Source organism: Salminus brasiliensis, chromosome 3 (genome assembly GCF_030463535.1).
Source record: "Salminus brasiliensis chromosome 3, fSalBra1.hap2, whole genome shotgun sequence".
NCBI lineage: Eukaryota > Metazoa > Chordata > Actinopteri > Characiformes > Bryconidae > Salminus > Salminus brasiliensis.
Window position 1 is genome coordinate 21,790,557 of NC_132880.1, and position 24,062 is coordinate 21,814,618.

At 38.7% G+C, this 24,062-nt stretch overlaps 1 protein-coding gene and 10 non-coding genes across 13 annotated transcripts; all 11 read right to left on the reverse strand.

Annotated features, from left to right (window-relative positions):
• Positions 1-512: 512 nt before the first annotated feature.
• clk2a (CDC-like kinase 2a) lies at positions 513-12,096 on the reverse strand. 3 transcript variants are annotated; one of them, XM_072675584.1, is made up of 13 exons: positions 11,624-12,092; positions 9,485-9,678; positions 8,915-9,176; positions 7,829-7,919; positions 6,959-7,025; positions 4,849-4,965; positions 4,404-4,570; positions 4,161-4,255; positions 3,909-4,038; positions 3,331-3,413; positions 2,134-2,213; positions 1,954-2,044; positions 513-1,852 (listed from the first exon to the last, which is right to left on the reverse strand). In XM_072675584.1, the coding sequence occupies exons 2-13, from the start codon at positions 9,676-9,678 to the stop codon at positions 1,661-1,663; spliced, it is 1,569 nt and encodes a 522-aa protein (XP_072531685.1). In that variant the 5' UTR covers positions 11,624-12,092; the 3' UTR covers positions 513-1,660. The 3 variants fall into 3 exon arrangements, with proteins under 3 accessions (XP_072531685.1, XP_072531687.1, XP_072531686.1); XM_072675585.1 differs by lacking the exons at positions 513-1,852; positions 1,954-2,044 and adding an exon at positions 2,682-2,793 and having other exon boundaries at positions 11,624-12,096; XM_072675586.1 differs by lacking the exons at positions 7,829-7,919; positions 9,485-9,678; positions 11,624-12,092 and having other exon boundaries at positions 8,915-8,999.
• Positions 12,097-13,243: 1,147 nt separating this feature from the next.
• On the reverse strand, positions 13,244-13,336 carry trnai-uau (transfer RNA isoleucine (anticodon UAU)). Its single transcript is given in 2 exon segments — positions 13,244-13,279; positions 13,299-13,336. It is a non-coding gene; the product is annotated as a tRNA-Ile (tRNA).
• A 3,794-nt stretch (positions 13,337-17,130) lies between these two features.
• trnai-uau (transfer RNA isoleucine (anticodon UAU)) lies at positions 17,131-17,223 on the reverse strand. The gene is given in 2 exon segments: positions 17,131-17,166; positions 17,186-17,223. It is a non-coding gene; the product is annotated as a tRNA-Ile (tRNA).
• A 406-nt stretch (positions 17,224-17,629) lies between these two features.
• Positions 17,630-17,722, reverse strand: trnai-uau (transfer RNA isoleucine (anticodon UAU)). Its single transcript is given in 2 exon segments — positions 17,630-17,665; positions 17,685-17,722. It is a non-coding gene; the product is annotated as a tRNA-Ile (tRNA).
• A 757-nt stretch (positions 17,723-18,479) lies between these two features.
• Positions 18,480-18,572, reverse strand: trnai-uau (transfer RNA isoleucine (anticodon UAU)). The gene is given in 2 exon segments: positions 18,480-18,515; positions 18,535-18,572. It is a non-coding gene; the product is annotated as a tRNA-Ile (tRNA).
• Positions 18,573-19,828: 1,256 nt separating this feature from the next.
• Positions 19,829-19,921, reverse strand: trnai-uau (transfer RNA isoleucine (anticodon UAU)). Its single transcript is given in 2 exon segments — positions 19,829-19,864; positions 19,884-19,921. It is a non-coding gene; the product is annotated as a tRNA-Ile (tRNA).
• A 406-nt stretch (positions 19,922-20,327) lies between these two features.
• Positions 20,328-20,420, reverse strand: trnai-uau (transfer RNA isoleucine (anticodon UAU)). The gene is given in 2 exon segments: positions 20,328-20,363; positions 20,383-20,420. It is a non-coding gene; the product is annotated as a tRNA-Ile (tRNA).
• Positions 20,421-21,179: 759 nt separating this feature from the next.
• trnai-uau (transfer RNA isoleucine (anticodon UAU)) lies at positions 21,180-21,272 on the reverse strand. Its single transcript is given in 2 exon segments — positions 21,180-21,215; positions 21,235-21,272. It is a non-coding gene; the product is annotated as a tRNA-Ile (tRNA).
• A 406-nt stretch (positions 21,273-21,678) lies between these two features.
• On the reverse strand, positions 21,679-21,771 carry trnai-uau (transfer RNA isoleucine (anticodon UAU)). Its single transcript is given in 2 exon segments — positions 21,679-21,714; positions 21,734-21,771. It is a non-coding gene; the product is annotated as a tRNA-Ile (tRNA).
• A 758-nt stretch (positions 21,772-22,529) lies between these two features.
• Positions 22,530-22,622, reverse strand: trnai-uau (transfer RNA isoleucine (anticodon UAU)). The gene is given in 2 exon segments: positions 22,530-22,565; positions 22,585-22,622. It is a non-coding gene; the product is annotated as a tRNA-Ile (tRNA).
• A 1,258-nt stretch (positions 22,623-23,880) lies between these two features.
• On the reverse strand, positions 23,881-23,973 carry trnai-uau (transfer RNA isoleucine (anticodon UAU)). Its single transcript is given in 2 exon segments — positions 23,881-23,916; positions 23,936-23,973. It is a non-coding gene; the product is annotated as a tRNA-Ile (tRNA).
• Positions 23,974-24,062: the final 89 nt, after the last annotated feature.

Sequence of the window (24,062 nt, forward strand, 5' to 3'; positions counted from 1 at the left end):
GAGAACTATTCAAGAAGATCAAGATCAAACTAAAAAAAAAATCATACAAGTCCCTTGTTTTAAGACCTCTGGAGCCTCCAGTTTCTTCACTGTCCTATAGTGAAATTAAAGGGAGCAGTTTTGATTTCAAACTTTACTAAGTTAGTAAATTATCTTCCCATTTTATATATGTGAAGCACCTCATGGACTTGGCTAAAGTGAAGGTTCTGAAAATGATTTGCATTAATGACACCATACTGCTTTATACAATAGTACACACTTCTTACAGGAATTTGTTAAAATGGGATATTTAATTACAAAATGCAAGATGCTCATCTCTAGTTTTGAAGTTTAAAACTCACAAAGCATAGAACATCACCACGACATGCCAGTCACCCACTGAGGAGTATAGGGGTGTGAACAGGATGTTTTAGAGGCACTGGGAACTTTGTTAGGATCTTGTTATGTTCCATACCTATCTGTGTGAAGGCTTGGTTTGTAAAGACTCTAAACCCAGCATTGAAAGAAAAACATTGTGGAAAGAAACATGTCTGCCGTTTCCTGCCTGTGGAGCTGCCATTACTTTTGCAAAAACACCAGGCAAACGGACAGAGTCTTTATTCTATACAGTCATAGATACATACATATTTATATATACACAGATTTACACAGTTAGCTTCATACAAAAACACCAGAAATAATGCTTATTTCTATTTTGAAAATAAATACTGTAAACCTGTGCTGGCGAGAAACAAGGGCACAAAAGCTCTGTGCTTGATTACATTGAGAGAAACCTTTAACTTAACAGAAAAAACAATCTGTGTATTTATCAGCCACGCTAAAACATGTGACAATGATTCCAGGGAGAAAAAAACAAAACAAAACAAAAAAACATTGTAAAAGAACAGCCCATCATGTTGGAACTGACAGAAATACAGTTCGTATCAAGGGAAGTGCTTTTGAGACAAAACTGCACCTCAGCTGTTGCCAGTCCAAAAGTTTAGTGAGGGAGCATTATTCAGCTTGAGTGATTAGATGACAACTGGAAGAACTGAGCTTATTCAGATAAAGGAGCGGTTTTGACCCATCTTGTCCAATCAGGAGAGAAACAAAAACCAAGGCACTTGACCTGGTGACTTGGTTCCAGTTTACATTCATGTCTTTGAAAGCTATTTTAAAAACCTCCTTTTTTGCTTTGCTACCTGTATTACTAAAGCTCCTTACATTTGTCGGTGTGGAAGACTAGGGTTCCAATACTCCACAAGTTTGAAGACTTTTTCCTTCATACAATCTAAATAAATGTCAGTAAAAAATATGATCTTAAGGTGATCAACCCGCCCAAAAACTGTGATTATTGGGTAAGCACATGTATAATAAATACAAGTAGTACTTTGCCCAACCTGCAGTATAACAAAACCAGCTCCATCTTAAGCACATCCTTTTTGTATTACCTCAAAATGTTTTATGTAGGCGATTTCAAAGTAGAAACAGTTCTAGACTATTCTTCTTCTTTAGATTACCTTAAAACTACTTGGTCAGTGAGTTTTCTTAAAGTAAGAATGACTTTTACTAGGTGACACGCAACTTTTTCTTTTGGCAGATCAGCTCAGTTCCACCTTAAAACTCAGCACCCTTGCTATGATTTTTTTTGGCATGAAACAACGAGTGGAGGAGACAAGTGTCATCGGCTAATGTCACGGTTTCCCTCCCAGCTCTTGCCTGGCATCTGGTCGCTTGATGCAACAGGAATCTGGAAGAAGGGGTGTCTCAGGGACGCGGCCAGTGTGATGCGCTTAGACGGCTCATACTCCAGCATGGCCTCAATCAGGTCAAACAGCTGGTGATGCTCCTCAGCCTCAGAGAGGATATACCTCTAAAAGACAGGAAGAGAGAACCAGATGAGACAGAAATCAAAGGCAAATCACATAGCATATTGTGTAATACATTTTTCATTTTTAACTGCTTGCCCCTCACCCGCAAGGGTTTGCAGTTCTCTCTGACATATCTTCCTGCCGAGGAGCTTTCGTCCCAGTCCAAACGGCCATGGTAAAAGTACTTCTGTTTGCTGGTGGAGAAATTCAAATGAACATTAATACCATCTGAACACCCTGTTTAAATGCTGACTCATTCCAGACATGAGGCATGAAGTCTTACCGGGTTTTGCGGATCATCCTGGATGGGACAGGGCCCAATATCCTCTCCATCATGGCTAAGTGCTCTCTATTATCATGAGTCTGCAAAAGACAAAAACATTACAATAAAAGCAACAGCCAAACCAGAAGACAATCACATTGCTTCACTATAGTTAGTATATAAACTTTGAGCATTAAATAATTACTAGCAAATGCATTCACTTTCAAGAAGATTACATAACTGCAGTAGAGGACATTTTTCAATTACAATGTGGCGTCTCAGATTAACGTTTATGTATCCTTTCATTCTTTCAGATTTAGAAATCTAAAACCAAAGTGTTCTAAACCAGTGGTTCTCAGCTTGGAGGCGTGACATGGTTGTCTATAAAGAGTACATCATTGATATTGCTCTCATATTGCTTTATTTTGTGTACAAAACAATTTTAACTTATTACTCTACAAAGCATCTACATCTGAGTGTTTGCTTGCATGAAAACATATCCCATGTGAAGCAAACCAGAAAGAGAAGCAGAGAATGTATTTTTGCCTTATTACCCAATTTTTCTTTACCTGATTGCAGTCAAAATGATATGCTCTACTGAGGGTTTGGTAGCTGTACAGTGCTTTTCCCACTGGTCAGCCCAACTGGGCTGAAAGACCTTAGGAGCAGCAGCAGGGGTAGCTTTAAACATTCAAATAAAAAATCTGAATTATTTTGCGGTGTCGCAATGGTATGGTAATGATGGTATAATTATTAATATCCTTGTTTTCATGCTGCGACCCACACGCACCCCTGGTGAACAAATTCTCTACATGGAACAAACCTATATATGTATGAACTACTATTAATTTTCAAACATTTTGAAAACAACTGCTTTAATGTTCAAGCACCTAGTGGAAGAAAAAAAATATAACCATACAAATACTGGAATGGAAGCAAGTTCCTTGGTTTATCAGGAGCATATGGTTCTGTCTATTCATGCATAGTTTAGAACACAAGTGTATGAGCTAACGAGAGAGACTTAGTGAGGGCACACATGGCCTTAGGGCAAATAACAGGTGTTGGGTTTACTGTACGGACATTTGTGACCCCAGGTCAGATTGTACTCATGGTTAATCTCTTTGCTTCAGTCTGTGTCTACCTGCTGTCATGACCGAGGAGCAGAGAGAGACAGGTAGAGGGGAAGACACAGACAGAAAGAAAGACACTATTGTGTACCTGGAAAAGTGTGAAGCCAAGGTAGTATTCAAAGAGAATGCAGCCAATACTCCACACGTCACAAGGCTGGCTCCAACCCAACTCTGCATGAAAACACGTATGGAAGATTCAATAATATCCCTTTACAAAAGTGTCTACACAGAATGTACACTCCTTGGTACAAAACCCTATGCCAGATAAACATGTGTATACAGTCAGCTTACTGAAATGAACTACACAGAGAAAAGGAAACTCCAGTTAAAAATGATGGTGCATTGGACCACATTCCTTAACTCTACCCAAACACAAAAAGCCACCTAGTGGAATGTTTATGGCACTACATAACAAATAGTCTGGAAACTCTTCAGGTTCTGAACCAAAACCATCTAGTCATCTACATACTGGTTTGCAGGATGGGCCTTTATGGAGGCTTCAGTTAAGTAATTAAGAATCTGTTATTCAAACATCTCTCAGCATTGGACCAATCATCAGGAGATTGCTTGTTTGATCCCAAGTGATGTCACAACAGTTTGTACATGTATGAAAGATTTCTACATAGAACATCAATCTGTAAATATTTAAAACACAAACATACTTACCTAGAATGACTTCAGGTGCACGGTAATGCCTGGTTGAGACGATTGTGCTGTGGTGCTCGTGGTCAAAGGTGGCACTGCCGAAGTCTACTACCCTTACTGCTGTGCTCTTCACTGTTCGCTCGTCTCTTTTCTGACCAAAACAAACGGCAAAACACTGAAATACCCCCCAAAAAGCAAAACAAGACAACAAGGTTCCAAAATGCATTATTTTCAAGAGCTGACAAATCATTCACCTCCTTTTCACTTGCTCACCTTCTCTACATTGTATGTTATGGTGAAGTCAGAGTTCACAAAGAGGATGTTTTCTGGTTTCAAGTCTGTGTGGGTCAGCTTGTTATCATGCATAACTGTTGAGAGGAAGCAATGATTCAGAATTAAAGAAACGTGCACATATGGAGTGCACAACTCTTCATACTTAACTATTATAAAACCTCCACAGCATGCAATTCATTTATATATTCAATTCTTTGTTAAAATGTTAAATACAATACTCACATTTGACAGCAAGACAGATCTGGTAGGCCATGTGCCGGACCTGGCTGATTGAGTAGGGCAGGTAATTGTTTTCCTTCAGGAAATCAAAAGTACTAAGAGCTAAAAGCTCAAAGCTAAGGCACATGTGGCCATGGTAGTCAAACCAGTCAAACATCCGAACACACAGACTAAAAGAGGGAGATTGGACAAGAAAAGCAAAGCAAGATTAAGAAAATCTGTTTCTTCAGTGAGGCAAGGGTTTATGGGAAAAATCCAACATACATCTGCTAATTATCTATATAAAATGAATAAACAAATGATCTTTAATTAGAATACATGCATTATATATATATATATATATATATATATATATATATATATATATATATATATATATATATATATATATATGTGTCACTATGCAGACTGTATATTAACAATTAGTGTGTTGTATTTGTTGCCTCACTTTTTGTTGTCAGGGTCTCTCTCGTTGATCTTTTCTAGTACGTTGATCTCCAGTCGAGCTGCCTCTTTGTACTTCTCCACATTTTTAATGATTTTCAGAGCAACGTGGCATCCACCCCTTAAGGAATACAGAACAGTTCACATACAATGTAGCTTACTGAATTACCAAAAATATCGCAATAACCATTTCAAAATTTCACTCCCTTTTGAAATTCCTTCCATGAGATGCTTTACTAGGCATTTGCTGTGGCTGTTTTCACTTGCAATCACCTTCAGTTTTGTCATCAGTAAGTAAACATGCTCAATAGTGGTCAGGTGACTGGCTTTGCCATTTAAGAAAATTTCATTCCTTTGCTTTAAGTAGCCCTTGGTTAGCTTTCACAATATTTTGGGTCATTATTCACATGTACCAGGAAGTACCATCAGATACATTTAGCAGAATTTGAATGAATCTGATCAGGAAGCTTAGCTTAACACACTTCAGAATTCATCCTGCTACTTCCACCAGCAACACATCACCAATAAACATCAGTGACCAATTCCATTGAGTGTTACCAGTGATTTTCATTACAAATGAAACCCTCGCGGTCTGAATTTATGAAGGCATCTCTTTATTGTAAGGCAAATAAACAAACATTTATATTGTAGACCCCGACAATGATATACAGTGGGCCAAAAAGTATTTAGTCAGCCACTGATTGTGCAAGTTCTCCTACTTAGAAAGATGAGAGAGGTAATATAATGTTCATCATAGGTACACTAAGACTATGGGAGACAAAATAAAAAAAAAAAAATCCAGGAAATCTCACTGAAGGATTTTTGAAGAATATATTTGTAAATTAAGGTGGAAAATAAGTATTTGGTCAAAAACTCAATACTTTGTAACATAACCTTTGTTGACAGAGGTCAAACTTCACCAGGTTTGCACACACTGTAACTGGTATTTTGGCCCATTCCTCCATGCAGAGCTCCTCTAGAGCAGTGATGTTTTAGGACAGTCACTGGGCAACACAGACTTTCAACTCCCTCCACAAAGTTTCTATGGGGTTGAGGTCTGGAGACTGGCTAGGCCACTCCAGGACCTTGAAATGCTTTTTACATAGCCACTCCTTCGTTGCCCGAGCGGTGTGTTTGGGATCATTGTCATGCTGGAAGACCCAGCAACGTTCCATCTTCAATGCTCTTACTGATGGAAGGAGGTTTTGGCTTAAAATCTCATGATACATGGCCTCGTTCATTCTTCCCTTAACAAGGATCAGTCGTCCTGTCCCCTCTGCAAAAAACAGCCCCAAAACATGTTTCCACCCCCATGCTTCACAGTAGGTATGTTCTTTAGATGCAACTCAGCATTCTTCTTACTCCAAACACGACGAGTTGAGTTTTTACCAAAAAGTTCTATTTTGGTTTCATCTGACCACATGATATTCTCCCAATCCTCTTCTGGATCATCCATATGCTCTCTGGCAAACTTCAGACGGGCCTGGACATGTACCTGGCACTGCAGGATTTGAGTCCCTCTCAGCGTAGTGTGTTACTGGTAGCCTTTGTTACTTTGGTCCCAGCTCTCTGCAGGTCATTCATCAGGTCCCTCCGTGTAGTTCTGGGATTTTTGTTCACCGTTCTCATGATCATTTTGACCCCACGGGATGAGATCTTGCGTGGGGCCCCAGATCGAGGGAGATTATCAATGGTTTTGTATGTCTTCCTTTTTTTTCTTTTTATACAATTGCTCCCACAGTTGATTTATTCACACCAACCTGCTTGCCTATCGTAGATTCACTCTTCCCAGCCTGGTGCAGGTCTACAATTTTCTCTGCCACCTCATTTTTGTTTTGTTAATGATGGCCTCCTTCACTTGCAACAACATCCCTTTAGACCTCATGTTGAAAGCTGCCATTAACAGCTAACAAATGTATATTTAACACATGGAATGAGCTTCATTTGTCATGAAATAAAACCACACCTGGCCATGAGACTGCTTATCAATCAACTGTTCAATTACTTTACAGCCTGTGAAAAAGGGAGAAACCGGCTGTAATCTTTAACCTCTTATTATACAAGCCTAAAACTAAATGCTAACTAATGCTTTAATCAAATGCTTGAATTCTTACCTGCGATGGTCAATGCACTCCATCACCCTCCCAAATGTGCCCTCCCCCAAAGTGCCAACAATTTCATCTGAGAGAAAGACAGAGAGAAGCAAGATAAAGAGAAAGAGAGAAAGAGGGAGAATAAATAATATTTAGAAATGGAACACAACAGAACACAAACTCAGGCGGTAAACGTTCTAGCACTGGTTCCCTAACTTATCACGCTTGTTACAGCTTAAGCTAAAATGGACAACCGGCAAATTCGCACACCTTCAACAGAAAGAAATAAACAAATAAAATGTAGTCAATTTGCAAGAGTAATTTTTTAATAGTGAAAATGCTGCGAAAGCTAAGACACCCCCTGTTGAGAAATCATTGTGAATGTCCTAAGGCAACGAATAAAAGAAAGATCTGATTTTGGTAACTGCATTAAACAAAATCTGCACCAGATTCTTAGGGACAAGGTAAAACTGATAAAACTCAGTACAATGCTGCTGCAAATCTAGCAAATGCTAATTCTACTTTCTCTGCTATAAACTAAAGATTTCCTTTCTTTTAATAGAGAACAAGAATATCAAAAGCTGCAAAAAATACTTTTAGACATTCCTGCAACGCAGGCTCTAAACTACTAAACGCCACCCTGTCAGCAAATAAAAAGAAAGCAACTAAAAACATATAACAATACATATTCATTATGCCATTCAACCTCCTGCTCTATTCTGACAACCGGGGAGCGCATTCTATGACATCATCACATTCATCCACATCATCATAGTCATCAACAACATGACCTCTTGCCCTCCCATGTGTGTGTATTTCTGCTCTGTGCTGGTACTGATAGGGAGAAAGGTTACGATATAGGAGTAGAGTAGTAGTAGTGGCAGTGTGTACATCTCTCTTGCAGGACGTCGCCACTCCGACAGATCAGATGACCCTCCTCGTCGTCCCTCACACACAGCGCCCGCGTCCCGCTGTCACTCCGCTGCTTTTCGGCCCCCGCCAGGGTCACAGGTGAGAGGACACAGCACGACCGCAGAGGGAGGAGGGGGGTGGGCGGAGAGGGGAGAGCGGAGGGGGGCAGCCGTAGCCACGGCGATGGAGAGGAGCAGTGATGTTGATGTTGTTGTAGGTAGGTTTGGTGATCATGGGGCGATTCGTATGACACCACGTGAGGAGATATATATAACGATAGGGATATAGTGCAAGGGAACAAGTCAAAGATCACATTTCGTCCCTCTTTTCTTGCTTTCTACATGTACTCCCATCAACCCTCTGCCTAGCAGCCCTGACAAAAAGTCAACATCAACCTGCATCATAAACATATACTCATATACAAAAACACACATGAGCAAAGACATTAGAAGGCTGAGATAAGTTGCACTACCCAGTGTAGAAATAAAGGAAAACAAGCAACAAAAGGAAACATCTAAGCACATTCATTAACAATATTTGTATAATATTAATATAAGTATAGTGCTGGTAATTACACACTAACTTTCAGTCGTAAACTAGTGAAAGAGGATGAGGTGTGTAGAGAGAAAGAATACTTTAATTCAAATGAGAAATATTTCACTCATTTCCCAACTGACCAACTCCTTTACTACTTACTAACTTACTTAGAAGTAAAAAAATTATTAGAAGTAAAAATTATTCAATTTAACATGGGGAATGCCTAACCCCAACTTGTAATAGACTATATAAGGCCCTTTTTTCTCTAATGTGGGATTACAATAAAGTTGTAATCCAAAAAATGTGTGTCTCTCGTAGTACTGTATGTACAAAAACTAAAAAAAAAAAAAAACAACAACAAAAAAAAAAAACTAAACAAAACCAAAAAGAGTTTATACTTACCAATTCCTGGGGCTGTGGATAAGAACAGGTTAAAGAGAAAAGAAGCGAGAGCTGAACAGATGGAGACAGAGAGAAAATGGGGGGAGGGGGGCCCAAATAGCAAGGCATGGGTTAGAAAGTACTCACCGAGGAGGATGGGCTATAGGACCTGGTTCTACGCCGCCTTCGTTTGTGCTTACGCCTGCTGCCTTTCTGCCGGTACGAGTCCTCACGCTCCCGTTCGTGGACGCGGCGGTAGTCGTAACTGGGCGAGGTGTCACGAGAATAGTAGTTGTCCGGTGTCCCGCGGTCACGTTCCCGGTCGCGATCCCTGCTGTGGTCCTGCCGTCTGTAGCTCTCGCAATAACGTCTGTCATACTGCCGTCTGTCTAGTGAACGGTTGTCGTAGCTGGAAAATAGAGAAGCAACCTTTAATCACTTAAGATCAAAGGTTCAGCTTTTTAAAAAACAAGTGTGCACATTTTCTTTGTCAGTCCGCAATAATAATAATAATAATAATAAAGACTTAGCAGGAGGGTATTTCATAAAGCAGGTTTTCTCAACTTACATAGAAGGTCTGTTAAGAGAAGAGCTGAGGGGCATTTCTATTGGAAAGTCCTAACTTTTGGACTTATGTTAGATAGCAAATTGAAAAATCCTGCTTTTGTAGCAGGTGTAGTTGTTAGCAAGCTTCATAAAGACAGACTGTACACGTACCTCCTAGAGCGTGCATAGCCACCCTCCTGTCTGTGCCCGCGTCCCCGTCTTTCTCTGTCACTGCTGGAAGAGAAGGAGGGTGAGCGTCGCCGTCGCTGCCTTCTTCCTCGCTCTCTGTCTCGCTCACGATACCTGTCTTGAAAGCTACAGCGGCTCGCCCGCTCTGAGGACGGGTACCGCCGAGAATGAGGCATCTAAGTGGGTACAGATGACAAACGAGACATTCATGCAGATTACATGTTACAGGCATAATAGTTTCCTTCTTTGAAATTCCAAACATGTTTTAATGACATTGGCATCATGCTTCATCTAAATTTTTTTCTTCAGGCCAGGAGGTAGACTCTTGCCGCTCTATACAGAACATTCAGACACAAATATAGCACTGGATTTTTTTACCATGAGCAGTAAAGGTGCTCAGACTACTAACACCCATTTAACAGCTGTACAGTCATAAAACAAAACATGGTGAAACTGCTCTGGTTGTTAAGCTAAAACAAACAGTGTTACAGCATGTACAGTATTATACAGTACAGTACTACTATAGTTAAGTATAATAATACTTATACCAGCACCATGCATACTGAATTTTAAAAGGATACTTTATTATTAACACTGGCAAATGTCAGCGGTTAGAGCGCCGAGATATCGATAACAGGGTTGTGGGTTCGATTCCCGGGCTCGGCAAGCTGCCACTGTTGGGCCCTTGAGCAAGGCCCTTTACCCTCTTTGCTCCCCGGGCGCTGGAGTTGGCTGCCCACCGCTCTGGGTGTGTGTGTGTACTCACTGCCCCTAACACATGCGTGTGTGTGAGTGTGTGTTCATTTATTTAAGAACTTTAAGTATGAACTGTCTGAAAGTGACATGCTGCAATGGTCTTCTGGTAAACCTCAGGAAAAAGGAAGCTAATAGCCCTGACAAACAGATACAATACAGATCAATAGAGATAGACAGAAATCTCGTGAGATTCACGATTTAGAGAAATAGTAAACAAAACGTTTTAAGATCAGGCTTTAAATTAAAAATCTTCAACGCTGAAACATCCAAGAGACCAAGGTGTGGAGCTCAGTTAAGGTCGTGACACACACAGATCTCCGAAATTCAACATTTATAGATTCTTTAAATATAATGTAGGATTTTAAGTTAGAATTAGCTAATTACTGTGGTAGGAGTGTCTGCAGCATTTGCTAAATCAAACTGCTTTTTTAGATTAAAAGGAAAAGTAATTCTTAATGTGGGGATGTACAAAAGATACTAGCTTCTAATATGTATTCTTCTTCTGTAACGTTTTAAAGACTGATAGGAACACTTTCTCCTTTGGGCACATAAGGAGCTGTCGATGTTAGATAAATGTTGGTAAAAATGTTGATGAAGGACTGTCAGACTGACTGTCTTCAGCTGGGGATTTCAGTTTGGATTTCCACAGAGATCTTCATGCTCAGTGTGTGTGTGTGTGTGTGTGTGTGTGTGTCTCTGCTTATCGAGGTTAGCTAGCTAGTGCTGGCTGGCTGGCTGGCTGGCTGGCTGGGTTGGTTATAGCTAGCACATAAACAGAAAGCTGTCTAAGGTATCTGTGGATTTAACTGAAACGCTTTAGTAGCACATATAACATAAAACTCAGGGATTTTGTGGGATTATGTAGGCGATTAGTACATCCCTAAACAATGCAGTGAAATTACACCAAACTTCTAATGTGAAGACAGAAATAAGGACGGTTTAACAAGATTCGCTAAATAACGAATCTTAGCCACAGCAAACTGACTAGCATGGTTAGCTAGCTAGCATTAGCTTTAACTAGAGCTAACTAGCGTAAGCAAAACGTTGCAAAACACATTTCTACGTCAATACAAAACAATACTGGCTGACAGACTTAGCTAAGTGGGGGGCTATTTCGCTTCACATCCCATGACTGAAAACAATTCCTAAAAAATACACTGTCGCGATTCGGCTAATCCAGTTAGCTAGCTAGCCGTCCACCACCGACCCTCAGGCCGCCATCTTGACAGTCGGCAGGTTAGCATAAGGGGGAGGGGGCCGCTCAAAAAAGCTAGCTAGTTCACTAGGAAAACATACAAAACCAGGCTTGTTTGTTGCAGCGGTACAATAAAGCAATAATATTCGTCGACAGATGTGAAAACGTACCGTTTTAGCAGCGAGGCCTGTACGTTTATCCCAAAGGAAATCCGTGTTGGCGCTTCGGCTCTCGATTTCTCTTATCCAAATTTGAGTAAACGAACGAGTGAACGAAGCCTCCTCCCACTTCTTCACACACTGCTCTCACTCTTGCAACGTAAACACCACTCTCGGCTTCACCCCGCAAACACACTAATAAATGGTCGAGATCAGGCAAATTGAACCAGACAAGAATTATTGAAAACGCGTCCTGAGAAATCCCACCGGCCTCTCCAAACCGTGCTGAAAATGACCAGTAAGAACAAGTGGGACCTGATTACACTAGCTTAAACTCTCACTATGTGGAATTTGCTTTATTGTATACAGTATTACAGGCTATATATTTTTTTCTAGGAGATCTTCCTAAAATCCCATTAGAAAAAAAACAGTGCTGAGTGTCCTGAAGTATGCTCCTGAAATGGTAGAGTGAGCATCACACTGAATTCTACCACTAAAGATGCTTTTCGGAAAACTGAGCCCAGATCTGGACACATCAAGGAAACAGAGGAAAACTACTGAACTGGAAACTACCAGGACCCAAGAGGGACATTTAATGATTCCTCAAGTACATGCAGAGTGCTGTTATGCCTTAAAAGTTTAATGAAAATGGTCATATTTAAGCAACAACAATGAATAAAATATTTTTCATTTATACCTAACATGACTACTAACACAAGAGGCCATGCCCAGGTGGGTCATTGGTCAAATGGAGCTAAAAGGATATCACATTAATTAATATTTCTATAATTGTAGAATGTATAAAAATGATTAAAAACAAATGACTGACAACATCACAATAGCTTCCAATACTGATTAACTACTCTGGATCCACTCATTGGCATGTTTATTAAAAAATAATTTGCTGTTCACTCAATGATTAATAGAATAGACTGTTTCGTCAATGGTTAAAATAATCTTTGGCCGTTCAGTCAGTCTGAATCAGAAATAGAAATCATTAGTATTTCTTAGTGAATGTGGACACAGTGATTCTCCTGTTTAAATTAGTGTAGAAATAGTTTGTAGTGTTTTCATCATTTAGGCCAAATGTATCCAGATATTTTAATAACAAAGCTTGGGATTTATTTTCAGGGTTTCTGTGTGGATGGGCAAAACAGCAGTTTAAAAAACGTTGATGTCTCAATGATAACTCATGTTAGTGGATTACGGAATGCCTGGCTTTACTTTTTCATTGCACTGACAAAACATATTGGGCTAACATTGGTAAAACTCTTCTCTGTCTGAAAAAGAGTGTGTGGATGATCCAGAAAAAAAAAATAATAACAATAATAATGACAAAAAGATTTGACTCAATTTTAAGCTTTTTTACTTGTAGGAATCAGGCTTGTGGTTAAGTGCATAAGGAGACGAACTGTGTAGAAAATGGGCTTTGGTTTCACAGTGTATTTATGTATTCTTTGGACATTACACTTGGTTGTTGATGAATATGACATATATGTTCTTGATGTGTTAGCTGACTATGCTGTTCTGACATGTTGACTCAATTTTTTTTTTGAGCAATTACCTCTTCTATTCTTTTATTGTTTGAGAAGGGAAACGTCTCTAACAGCAGCATACAGTTTTTAAAACTTATACTCCTGGTGAGGCTCGAACTCACAACCTCGGCATACCTTCACAAGTACTGCTGTATAAGTACTGCGCGCTAACCGATTGCACCACAGGAGCTGACAAAAAATGCTTCAATCCCTGCACTGCCACTTCTACACAGTATATACTAATTAGTGCACCACCAAAATGTATGCGTTAGTAAGGGTACTAGCTCAATAGAGCAGAAAGGTGTGGAGTTTGGTTTCTACAGAATTCATAGGTCAATCATGAAATTACAGATAATATGTCAAGTGCAAAATGTTAGCAAAACCTGTTTTTTGCAGAAATAAACAATATAATGGAAGCAGCTGTTAATCCTTGGCATCAAAAATAACAAACATTTTCCTATGTGCACAGAACATCAACAGAAAAGTAGCTATCCTTATAAAATGAAATAAATTGAACATTCAAGCTTTCAAAGTGAAAGCAGTGGTACAGTATTCAATTCAGTTCTGCATTGAGGAAACCAGTGCATTGTCATTTCAGTCAATCGAAAAAAGAATTGTTGACTGTTCAGTCAATGCTTTAAATGGTTAAGAGAATCATTGGTTGTTCAGCCAAAGTTTAAAAGAATCATATCTTGTTCCGTCAGAGCTGTTTAAAATCCAAATCTTTTCTAGAAAATGGGCTTTGGGTTCACAGTGTATTTAGGTATTCTTTGGACATTACACTTGGTTGTTGAGGAATATGACATAAATGTTCTTGATGCGTCAGCTGCCTATGCTGTTCTGACATGTTGACTGAAGATTATTTCTGAGCAATTACCTCTTCTTTTCTTTTATTGTTTGAGAAGGGAAACATCTCAAAAAGCAGCATACAGTTTTTAAAACTTATGCTCCTGGTGAGGCTCAAACTCACAACCTCGGCATACCTTCACAAGTACTGCTGTAAAAGTAGCGCCCGCTGACCGATTGTGCCACAGGAGCTGACAAAAAATTCTTCAATCCCTGCACTGCTACTTCTACACAGTGTATACTAATTATCGCACCACCAAAATGTATGCGTTAGTAAGGGTAATAGCTCAATAGAGCAGAAAGGTGTGGAGTTTGGTTTCTACAGAATTTATAGGTCAATTATGAAATTACAGATAATATGTCAAGCGCAAAATGTTAGCAAAACCTGTTTTTTGCAGAAAAGAACAATATAATGGAAGCAGCTGTTAATCCTTAGCATCAAAAATCACAAACATTCTGCAATGTGCACAGAACATCAACAGAAAAGTAGCTATCCTTATAAAATAAAATAAATGGAACATTCAAGCTTTCAAAGTGAAAGCAGTGGTACAGTATGCAATGAAGTTCTGCATTGAGGAAACCAGTGCATTGTCTTTTCAGTCAATCAAAAAAAGAATTGTTGACTGTTCAGTCAATGCTTTAAATGGTTAAGAGAATCGTTGGTTGTTCAACCAAAGTTTAAAAGAATCATTGGTTGTTCCATCAGAGCTGTTTAAAAGCCAAATCCTTTCTAGAAAATGGGCTTTGGTTTCACGGTGTATTTAGGTATTCTTTGGACATTACACTTGGTTGTTGATGAATATGACATAAATGTTCTTGATGTGTCAGCTGCCTATGCTGTGCTGACATGTTGACTCAAGATTATTTCTGAGCAATTACCTCTTCTTTTCTTTTATTATTTGAGAAGGGAAACGTCTCTAACAGCAGTGTACGTTTTTAAAACATATGCTCCTGGTGAGGCTCAAAATTACAACTTCGGCATACCTTCTCAAGTACTGCTGTATAAGTACCGCGCGCTAACCGATTGCACCACAGGAGCTGACGAAAAATTCGTCAATCCCTGCACTGCCACTTCTACACAGTGTATACTAATTATTGCACCACCAAAATGTATGCGTTAGTAAGGGTACTAGCTCAATAGAGCAGAAAGGTGTGGAGTTTGGTTTCTACAGAATTTATAGGTCAATTATGAAATTACAGATAATATGTCAAGCGCAAAATGTTAGCAAAACCTGTTTTTTGCAGAAATAAACAATATAATGGAAGCAGCTGTTAATCTTTAGCATCAAAAATCACAAACATTTTGCTATGTGCACAGAACATCAACAGAAAAGTAGCTATCCTTATTAAATGAAATAAATTGAACATTCAAGCTTTCAAAGTGAAAGCAGTGGTACAGTATTCAATGCAGTTCTGCATTGAGGAACCAGTGCATTGTCTTTTCAGTCAATCGAAAAAAGAACTGTTGACAGTTCAGTCAATGCTTTAAATGGTTAAGAGAATCGTTGGTTGTTCAGCCAAAGTTTAAAAGAATCATATCTTGTTCCGTCAGAGCTGTTTGAAAGCCAAATCCTTTCTAGAAAATGGGCTTTGGTTTCAGAGTGTATTTATGTATTCTTTGGACATTACTCTTGATTGTTGAGGAATATGACATAAATGTTCTTGATGCGTCAGCTGCCTATGCTGTTCTGACATGTTGACTGAAGATTATTTCTGAGCAATTACCTCTTCTTTTATTTTATTGTTTGAGAAGGGAAACATCTCTAAAAGCAGCATACAGTTTATAAAACTTTACTCCGGGTGAGGCTCAAACTCACAACCTCAGCATACCTTCCCAAGTACTGCTGTATAAGTACCGAGCGCTAACCCATTGCACCACAGGAGCTGACCCAAAATTCCTTCAATCCCTTCTACACAGTGTACACAGTGTATACTAATTATTGCAATAACAAAAAGAATTGTTGACTGTTCAGTCAATGCTTTAAATGGTTAAAAGAATCGTTGGTTGTTCAACCACAGTTGAAAAGAATCATTGGTTGTTGCGTCAGAGCTGTTTGAAAGCCAAATCTTTTCTAGAAAATGGGCTTTGGTTTCACAGTGTATTTAGGTATTGTTTGGACATTACACTTGGTTGTTGAGGATAATGACATAAATGTTCTTGATGTGTCAGCTGCCTATGCTGTTCTGACATGTTGACTGAAGATTATTTCTGAGCAATTACCTCTTCTTTTATTTTATTGTTTGAGAAGGGAAACATCTCTAACAGCAGCATACAGTTTATAAAACTTATGCTCTGGTGAGGCTCGAACTCAGTACCTCGGCATACCTTCACAAATACTGCTGTATAAGTACCGCTCGCTGACCGGTTGCGCCAAAAGAGCTGACCACAAAATGCTTCAATCGCTGCACTGCCACTACTACACAGTGCATACTAATTAGTGCACCACCAAAATGTATGCGTTCGTAAGGGTTCTAGCTAAATAGAGCAGAAAGGTGTGGAGTTTAGTTTCTACAGAATTTATAGGACAAACATGAAATTACAGATAATATGTCATGTGCAAAATGTTAGCAAAACCTGTTTTTTGCAGAAATAAACAATAAAATGGAAGCAGCTGTTAATCCTTAGCATGAAAAATCACAAACATTTTCCTATGTGCACAGAACATAAAAAGAAAAGTAGCTATCCTTATAAAATAAAATAAATTGAACATTCAAGCTTTCAAAGTGAAAGCAGTGGTACAGTATTCAATTCAGTTCTACACTGAGGAAACCAGTGCATTGTCTTTTCAGTCAATCGAAAAAAGAATTGTTGACAGTTCAGTCAATACTTTAAATGGTTAAGAGAATCGTTGGTTTTTCAGCCAAAGTTTAAAAGAATCATATCTTGTTCCGTCAGAGCTGTTTAAAAGCCAAATCCTTTCTCGAAAATGGGCTTTGGTTTCACAGTGTATTTAGGTATTGTTTGGACATTACACTTGGTTGTTGAGGAATATGACATAAATGTTCTTGATGCGTCAGCTGACTATGCTGTTCTGATATGTTGACTCAAGATTATTTCTGAGCAATTACCTCTTCTTTTAATTTATTGCTTGAGAAGGGAAACATCTCTAACAGCAGCATACAGTTTTTTAAAACTCATGCTTCTGGAGAGGCTCGAACTCTCAACCTCGGCATACCTTCGCAAGTACTGCTGTATAAGTACCGCGCGCTAACCGATTGCGCCACAGGAGCTGACCAAAAAGCATGTCAATCCCTGCACTGCCACTTCTACACAGTGTATACTAATTATTGCAATCACAAAAAGAATTGTTGACTGTTCAGTCAATGCTTTAAATGGTTAAAAGAATCGTTGGTTGTTCGACCACAGTTTAAAAGAATCATTGGTTGTTGCGTCAGAGCTCTTTGAAAGCCAAATCTTTTCTAGAAAATGGGCTTTGGTTTCACAGTGTATTTAGGTATTGTTTGGACATTACACTTGGTTGTTGATGAATATGACATAAATATTCTTGATGTGTTAGCTGCCTATGCTGTTCTGACATGTTGACTGAAGATTATTTCTGAGCAATTACCTCTTCTTTTATTTAATTGTTTGAGAAGGGAAACATCTCTAACAGCAGCATACAGTTTATAAAATTTATGCTCCTGGTGAGGCTTGAACTCACAACCTCGGCATACCTTCACAAGTACTGCTGTATAAGTACCGCGCGCTGACCGATTGCGCCACAGGAGCTGACCAAAAAAAAGCTTCAATCCCTGCACTGCCACTTCTACACAGTGTATACTAATTATTGCACCACCAAAATGTATGCGTTCGTAAGGGTTCTATCTAAATAGAGCAGAAAGGTGTGGAGTTTGGTTTCTACAGAATTTATAGGACAAACATGAAATTACAGATAATATGTCAAGTGCAAAATGTTAGCAAAATCTGTTTTTTGCAGAAATAAACAATATAATGGAAGCAGCTGTTAATCTTTAGCATCAAAAATCACAAACATTTTGCTATGTGCACAGAACATCAACAGAAAAGTAGCTTTCCTTACAAAATGAAATAAATTGAACATTCAACCTTTCAAAGTGAAAGCAGTGGTACAGTATTCAATGCAGTTCTGCATTGAGGAAACCAGTGCATTGTCTTTTCAGTCAATCGAAAAAAGAACTGTTGACAGTTCAGTCAATGCTTTAAATGGTTAAGAGAATCGTTGGTTTTTCAGCCAAAGTTTAAAAGAATCATATCTTGTTCCGTCAGAGCTGTTTAAAAGCCAAATCCTTTCTAGAAAATGGGCTTTGGTTTCACAGTGTATTTATGTATTCTTTGGACATTACTCTTGATTGTTGAGGAATATGACATAAATGTTCTTGATGCGTCAGCTGCCTATGCTGTTCTGACATGTTGACTGAAGATTATTTCTGAGCAATTACCTCTTCTTTTATTTTATTGCTTGAGAAGGGAAACATCTCTAACAGCAGCATACAGTTTTTAAAACTCATGCTCCTGGTGAGGCTCGAACTCACAACCTCGGTATACCTTCACAAGTACTGCTGTATAAGTACCGCGCGCTAACCGATTGCGCCACAGGAGCTGACCAAAAAGTACGTCAATCCCTGCACTGCCACTTCTACACAGTGTATACTAATTATTGCAATCACAAAAAGAATTGTTGACTGTTCAGTCAATGCTTTAAATGGTTAAAAGAATCGTTGGTTGTTCGACCACAGTTTAAAAGAATCATTGGTTGTTGCGTCAGAGCTGTTTGAAAGCCAAATCTTTTCTAGAAAATGGGCTTTGGTTTCACAGTGTATTTAGGTATTGTTTGGACATTACACTTGGTTGTTGAGGATAATGACATAAATGTTCTTGATGTGTCAGCTGCCTATGCTGTTCTGACATGTTGACTGAAGATTATTTCTGAGCAATTACCTTTTCTTTTATTTTATTGTTTGAGAAGGGAAACATCTCTAACAGCAGCATACAGTTTATAAAACTTATGCTCCTGGTGAGGCTCGAACTCAGTACCTCGGCATACCTTCACAAATACTGCTGTATAAGTACCGCTCGCTGACCGATTGCGCCACAAGAGCTGACCACAAAATGCTTCAATCGCTGCACTGCCACTACTACACAGTGTATACTAATTAGTGCACCACCAAAATGTATGCGTTCGTAAGGGTTCTAGCTAAATAGAGCAGAAAGGTGTGGAGTTTAGTTTCTACAGAATTTATAGGACAAACATGAAATTACAGATAATATGTCATGTGCAAAATGTTAGCAAAACCTGTTTTTTGCAGAAATAAACAATAAAATGGAAGCAGCTGTTAATCCTTAGCATGAAAAATCACAAACATTTTCCTATGTGCACAGAACATAAAAAGAAAAGTAGCTATCCTTATAAAATGAAATAAATTCAACATTCAAGCTTTCAAACTGAAAGCAGTGGTACAGTATTCAATGCAGTTCTACACTGAGGAAACCAGTGCATTGTCTTTTCAGTCAATCGAAAAAAGAATTGTTGACAGTTCAGTCAATACTTTAAATGGTTAAGAGAATCGTTGGTTTTTCAGCCAAAGTTTAAAAGAATCATATCTTGTTCCGTCAGAGCTGTTTAAAAGCCAAATCCTTTCTAGAAAATGGGCTTTGGTTTCACAGTGTATTTAGGTATTGTTTGGACATTACACTTGGTTGTTGAGGAATATGACATAAATGTTCTTGATGCGTCAGCTGACTATGCTGTTCTGACATGTTGACTCAAGATTATTTCTGAGCAATTACCTCTTCTTTTATTTTATTGCTTGAGAAGGGAAACATCTCTAACAGCAGCATACAGTTTTTTAAAACTCATGCTCCTGGAGAGGCTCGAACTCTCAACCTCGGCATACTTTCACAAGTACTGCTGTATAAGTACCGCGCGCTAACCGATTGCGCCACAGGAGCTGACCAAAAAGTACTTGAATCCCTGCACTGCCACTTCTACACAGTGTATACTAATTATTGCAATCACAAAAAGAATTGTTGACTGTTCAGTCAATGCTTTAAATGGTTAAGAGAATCGTTGGTTGTACAGCGAAAGTTTAAAAGAATCATATCTTGTTCCGTCAGAGCTGTTTAAAAGCCAAATCCTTTCTAGAAAATGGGCTTTGGTTTCACAGTGTATTTAGGTATTGTTTGGACATTATACTTGGTTGTTGAGGATAATGACATAAATGTTCTTGATATGTCAGCTGCCTATGCTGTTCTGACATGTTGACTGAAGATTATTTCTGAGCAATTACCTCTTCTTTTATTTTATTGTTTGAGAAAGGAAACATCTCTAACAGCAGCACACAGTTTTTAAAACTTACACTCCTGGTGAGGCTTGAACTCACAACCTCGGCATACTTTCACAAGTACTGCTGTATAAGTACCGCGCGCTAACTGATTGCGCCACAAGAGCTGACAAAAAAAGAAAGCTTCAATCCCTGCACTGCCACTTCTACACAGTGTATACTAATTATTGCACCACCAAAATGTATGCGTTAGTAAGGGTACTAGCTCAATAGAGCAGAAAGGTGTGGAGTTTGGTTTCTACAGAATTTATAGGACAAACATGAAATTACAGATAATATGTCAAGTGCAAAATGTTAGCAAAATCTGTTTTTTGCAGAAATAAACAATATAATGGAAGCAGCTGTTAATCCTAAGCATCAAAAATCACAAACATTTTGCTATGTGCACAGAACATCAACAGAAAAGTAGCTTTCCTTACAAAATGAAATAAATTGAACATTCAAGCTTTCAAAGTGAAAGCAGTGGTACAGTATTCAATGCAGTTCTGCATTGAGGAAACCAGTGCATTGTCTTTTCAGTCAATCGAAAAAAGAATTGTGTACAGATCAGTCAATGCTTTAAATGGCTAAGAGAATCGTTGGTTTTTCAGCCAAAGTTTAAAAGAATCATATCTTGTTCCGTCAGAGCTGTTTGAAAGCCAAATCCTTTCTAGAAAATGGGCTTTGGTTTCACAGTGTATTTAGGTATTGTTTGGACATTACTCTTGATTGTTGAGGAATATGACATAAATGTTCTTGATGCGTCAGCTGCCTATGCTGTTCTGACATGTTGACTCAAGATTATTTCTGAGCAATTACCTCTTCTTTTATTTTATTGCTTGAGAAGGGGAACATCTCTAACAGCAGCATACAGTTTTTAAAACTCATGCTCCTGGTGAGGCTCGAACTCACAACCTCGGCATACCTTCACAAGTACTGCTGTATAAGTACCGCGCGCTAACCGATTGCGCCACAGGAGCTGACCAAAAAGCACGTCAATCCCTGCACTGCCACTTCTACACAGTGTATACTAATTATTGCAATCACAAAAAGAATTGTTGACTGTTCAGTCAATGCTTTAAATGGTTAACAGAATCGTTGGTTGTTCAACCACAGTTTAAAAGAATCATTGGTTGTTGCGTCAGAGCTCTTTGAAAGCCAAATCTTTTCTAGAAAATGGGCTTTGGTTTCACAGTGTATTTAGGTATTCTTTGGACATTACACTTGGTTGTTGATGAATATGACATAAATATTCTTGATGTGTTAGCTGCCTATGCTGTTCTGACATGTTGACTGAAGATTATTTCTGAGCAATTACCTCTTCTTTTATTTAATTGTTTGAGAAGGGAAACATCTCTAACAGCAGCATACAGTTTATAAAATTTATGCTCCTGGTGAGGCTTGAACTCACAACCTCGGCATACCTTCACAAGTACTGCTGTATAAGTACCGCGCGCTGACCGATTGCGCCACAGGAGCTGACCGAAAAAAAGCTTCAATCCCTGCACTGCCACTTCTACACAGTGTATACTAATTAGTGCACCACCAAAATGTATGCGTTCGTAAGGGTTCTAGCTAAATAGAGCAGAAAGGTGTGGAGTTTAGTTTCTACAGAATTTATAGGACAAACATGAAATTACAGATAATATGTCATGTGCAAAATGTTAGCAAAACCTGTTTTTTGCAGAAATAAACAATAAAATGGAAGCAGCTGTTAATCCTTAGCATGAAAAATCACAAACATTTTCCTATGTGCACAGAACATAAAAAGAAAAGTAGCTATCCTTATAAAATGAAATAAATTCAACATTCAAGCTTTCAAACTGAAAGCAGTGGTACAGTATTCAATGCAGTTCTACACTGAGGAAACCAGTGCATTGTCTTTTCAGTCAATCGAAAAAAGAATTGTTGACAGTTCAGTCAATACTTTAAATGGTTAAGAGAATCGTTGGTTTTTCAGCCAAAGTTTAAAAGAATCATATCTTGTTCCGTCAGAGCTGTTTAAAAGCCAAATCCTTTCTAGAAAATGGGCTTTGGTTTCACAGTGTATTTAGGTATTGTTTGGACATTACACTTGGTTGTTGAGGAATATGACATAAATGTTCTTGATGCGTCAGCTGACTATGCTGTTCTGACATGTTGACTCAAGATTATTTCTGAGCAATTACCTCTTCTTTTATTTTATTGCTTGAGAAGGGAAACATCTCTAACAGCAGCATACAGTTTTTTAAAACTCATGCTCCTGGAGAGGCTCGAACTCTCAACCTCGGCATACTTTCACAAGTACTGCTGTATAAGTACCGCGCGCTAACCGATTGCGCCACAGGAGCTGACCAAAAAGTACTTGAATCCCTGCACTGCCACTTCTACACAGTGTATACTAATTATTGCAATCACAAAAAGAATTGTTGACTGTTCAGTCAATGCTTTAAATGGTTAACAGAATCGTTGGTTGTTCAACCACAGTTTAAAAGAATCATATCTTGTTCCGTCAGAGCTGTTTAAAAGCCAAATCCTTTCTAGAAAATGGGCTTTGGTTTCACAGTGTATTTAGGTATTGTTTGGACATTATACTTGGTTGTTGAGGATAATGACATAAATGTTCTTGATATGTCAGCTGCCTATGCTGTTCTGACATGTTGACTGAAGATTATTTCTGAGCAATTACCTCTTCTTTTATTTTATTGTTTGAGAAAGGAAACATCTCTAACAGCAGCACACAGTTTTTAAAACTTACACTCCTGGTGAGGCTTGAACTCACAACCTCAGCATACTTTCACAAGTACTGCTGTATAAGTACCGCGCGCTAACTGATTGCGCCACAAGAGCTGATAAAAAAAGAATGCTTCAATCCCTGCACTGCCACTTCTACACAGTGTATACTAATTATTGCACCACCAAAATGTATGCGTTAGTAAGGGTACTAGCTCAATAGAGCAGAAAGGTGTGGAGTTTGGTTTCTACAGAATTTATAGGACAAACATGAAATTACAGATAATATGTCAAGTGCAAAATGTTAGCAAAATCTGTTTTTTGCAGAAATAAACAATATAATGGAAGCAGCTGTTAATCCTAAGCATCAAAAATCACAAACATTTTGCTATGTGCACAGAACATCAACAGAAAAGTAGCTTTCCTTACAAAATGAAATAAATTGAACATTCAAGCTTTCAAAGTGAAAGCAGTGGTACAGTATTCAATGCAGTTCTGCATTGAGGAAACCAGTGCATTGTCTTTTCAGTCAATCGAAAAAAGAATTGTGTACCGATCAGTCAATGCTTTAAATGGCTAAGAGAATCGTTGGTTTTTCAGCCAAAGTTTAAAAGAATCATATCTTGTTCCGTCAGAGCTGTTTGAAAGCCAAATCCTTTCTAGAAAATGGGCTTTGGTTTCACAGTGTATTTAGGTATTGTTTGGACATTACTCTTGATTGTTGAGGAATATGACATAAATGTTCTTGATGCGTCAGCTGCCTATGCTGTTCTGACATGTTGACTCAAGATTATTTCTGAGCAATTACCTCTTCTTTTATTTTATTGCTTGAGAAGGGGAACATCTCTAACAGCAGCATACAGTTTTTAAAACTCATGCTCCTGGTGAGGCTCGAACTCACAACCTCGGCATACCTTCACAAGTACTGCTGTATAAGTACCGCGCGCTAACCGATTGCGCCACAGGAGCTGACCAAAAAGCACGTCAATCCCTGCACTGCCACTTCTACACAGTGTATACTAATTATTGCAATCACAAAAAGAATTGTTGACTGTTCA

Bases quoted from the DNA above. Each gene is read 5' to 3' on its own strand.
- clk2a (XM_072675584.1), bottom strand. From the start codon at position 9,678: ATGCCTCATTCTCGGCGGTACCCGTCCTCAGAGCGGGCGAGCCGCTGT. The intron at 4,256-4,403 runs GTGAGTATTGTA...TCCTCTCAACAG, and splicing joins GATCTGTCTTGCTGTCAAAT to TTATGCATGATAACAAGCTG. The intron at 3,414-3,908 runs GTAAGTATGTTT...GTTTTCATGCAG, and splicing joins TGCACCTGAAGTCATTCTAG to AGTTGGGTTGGAGCCAGCCT.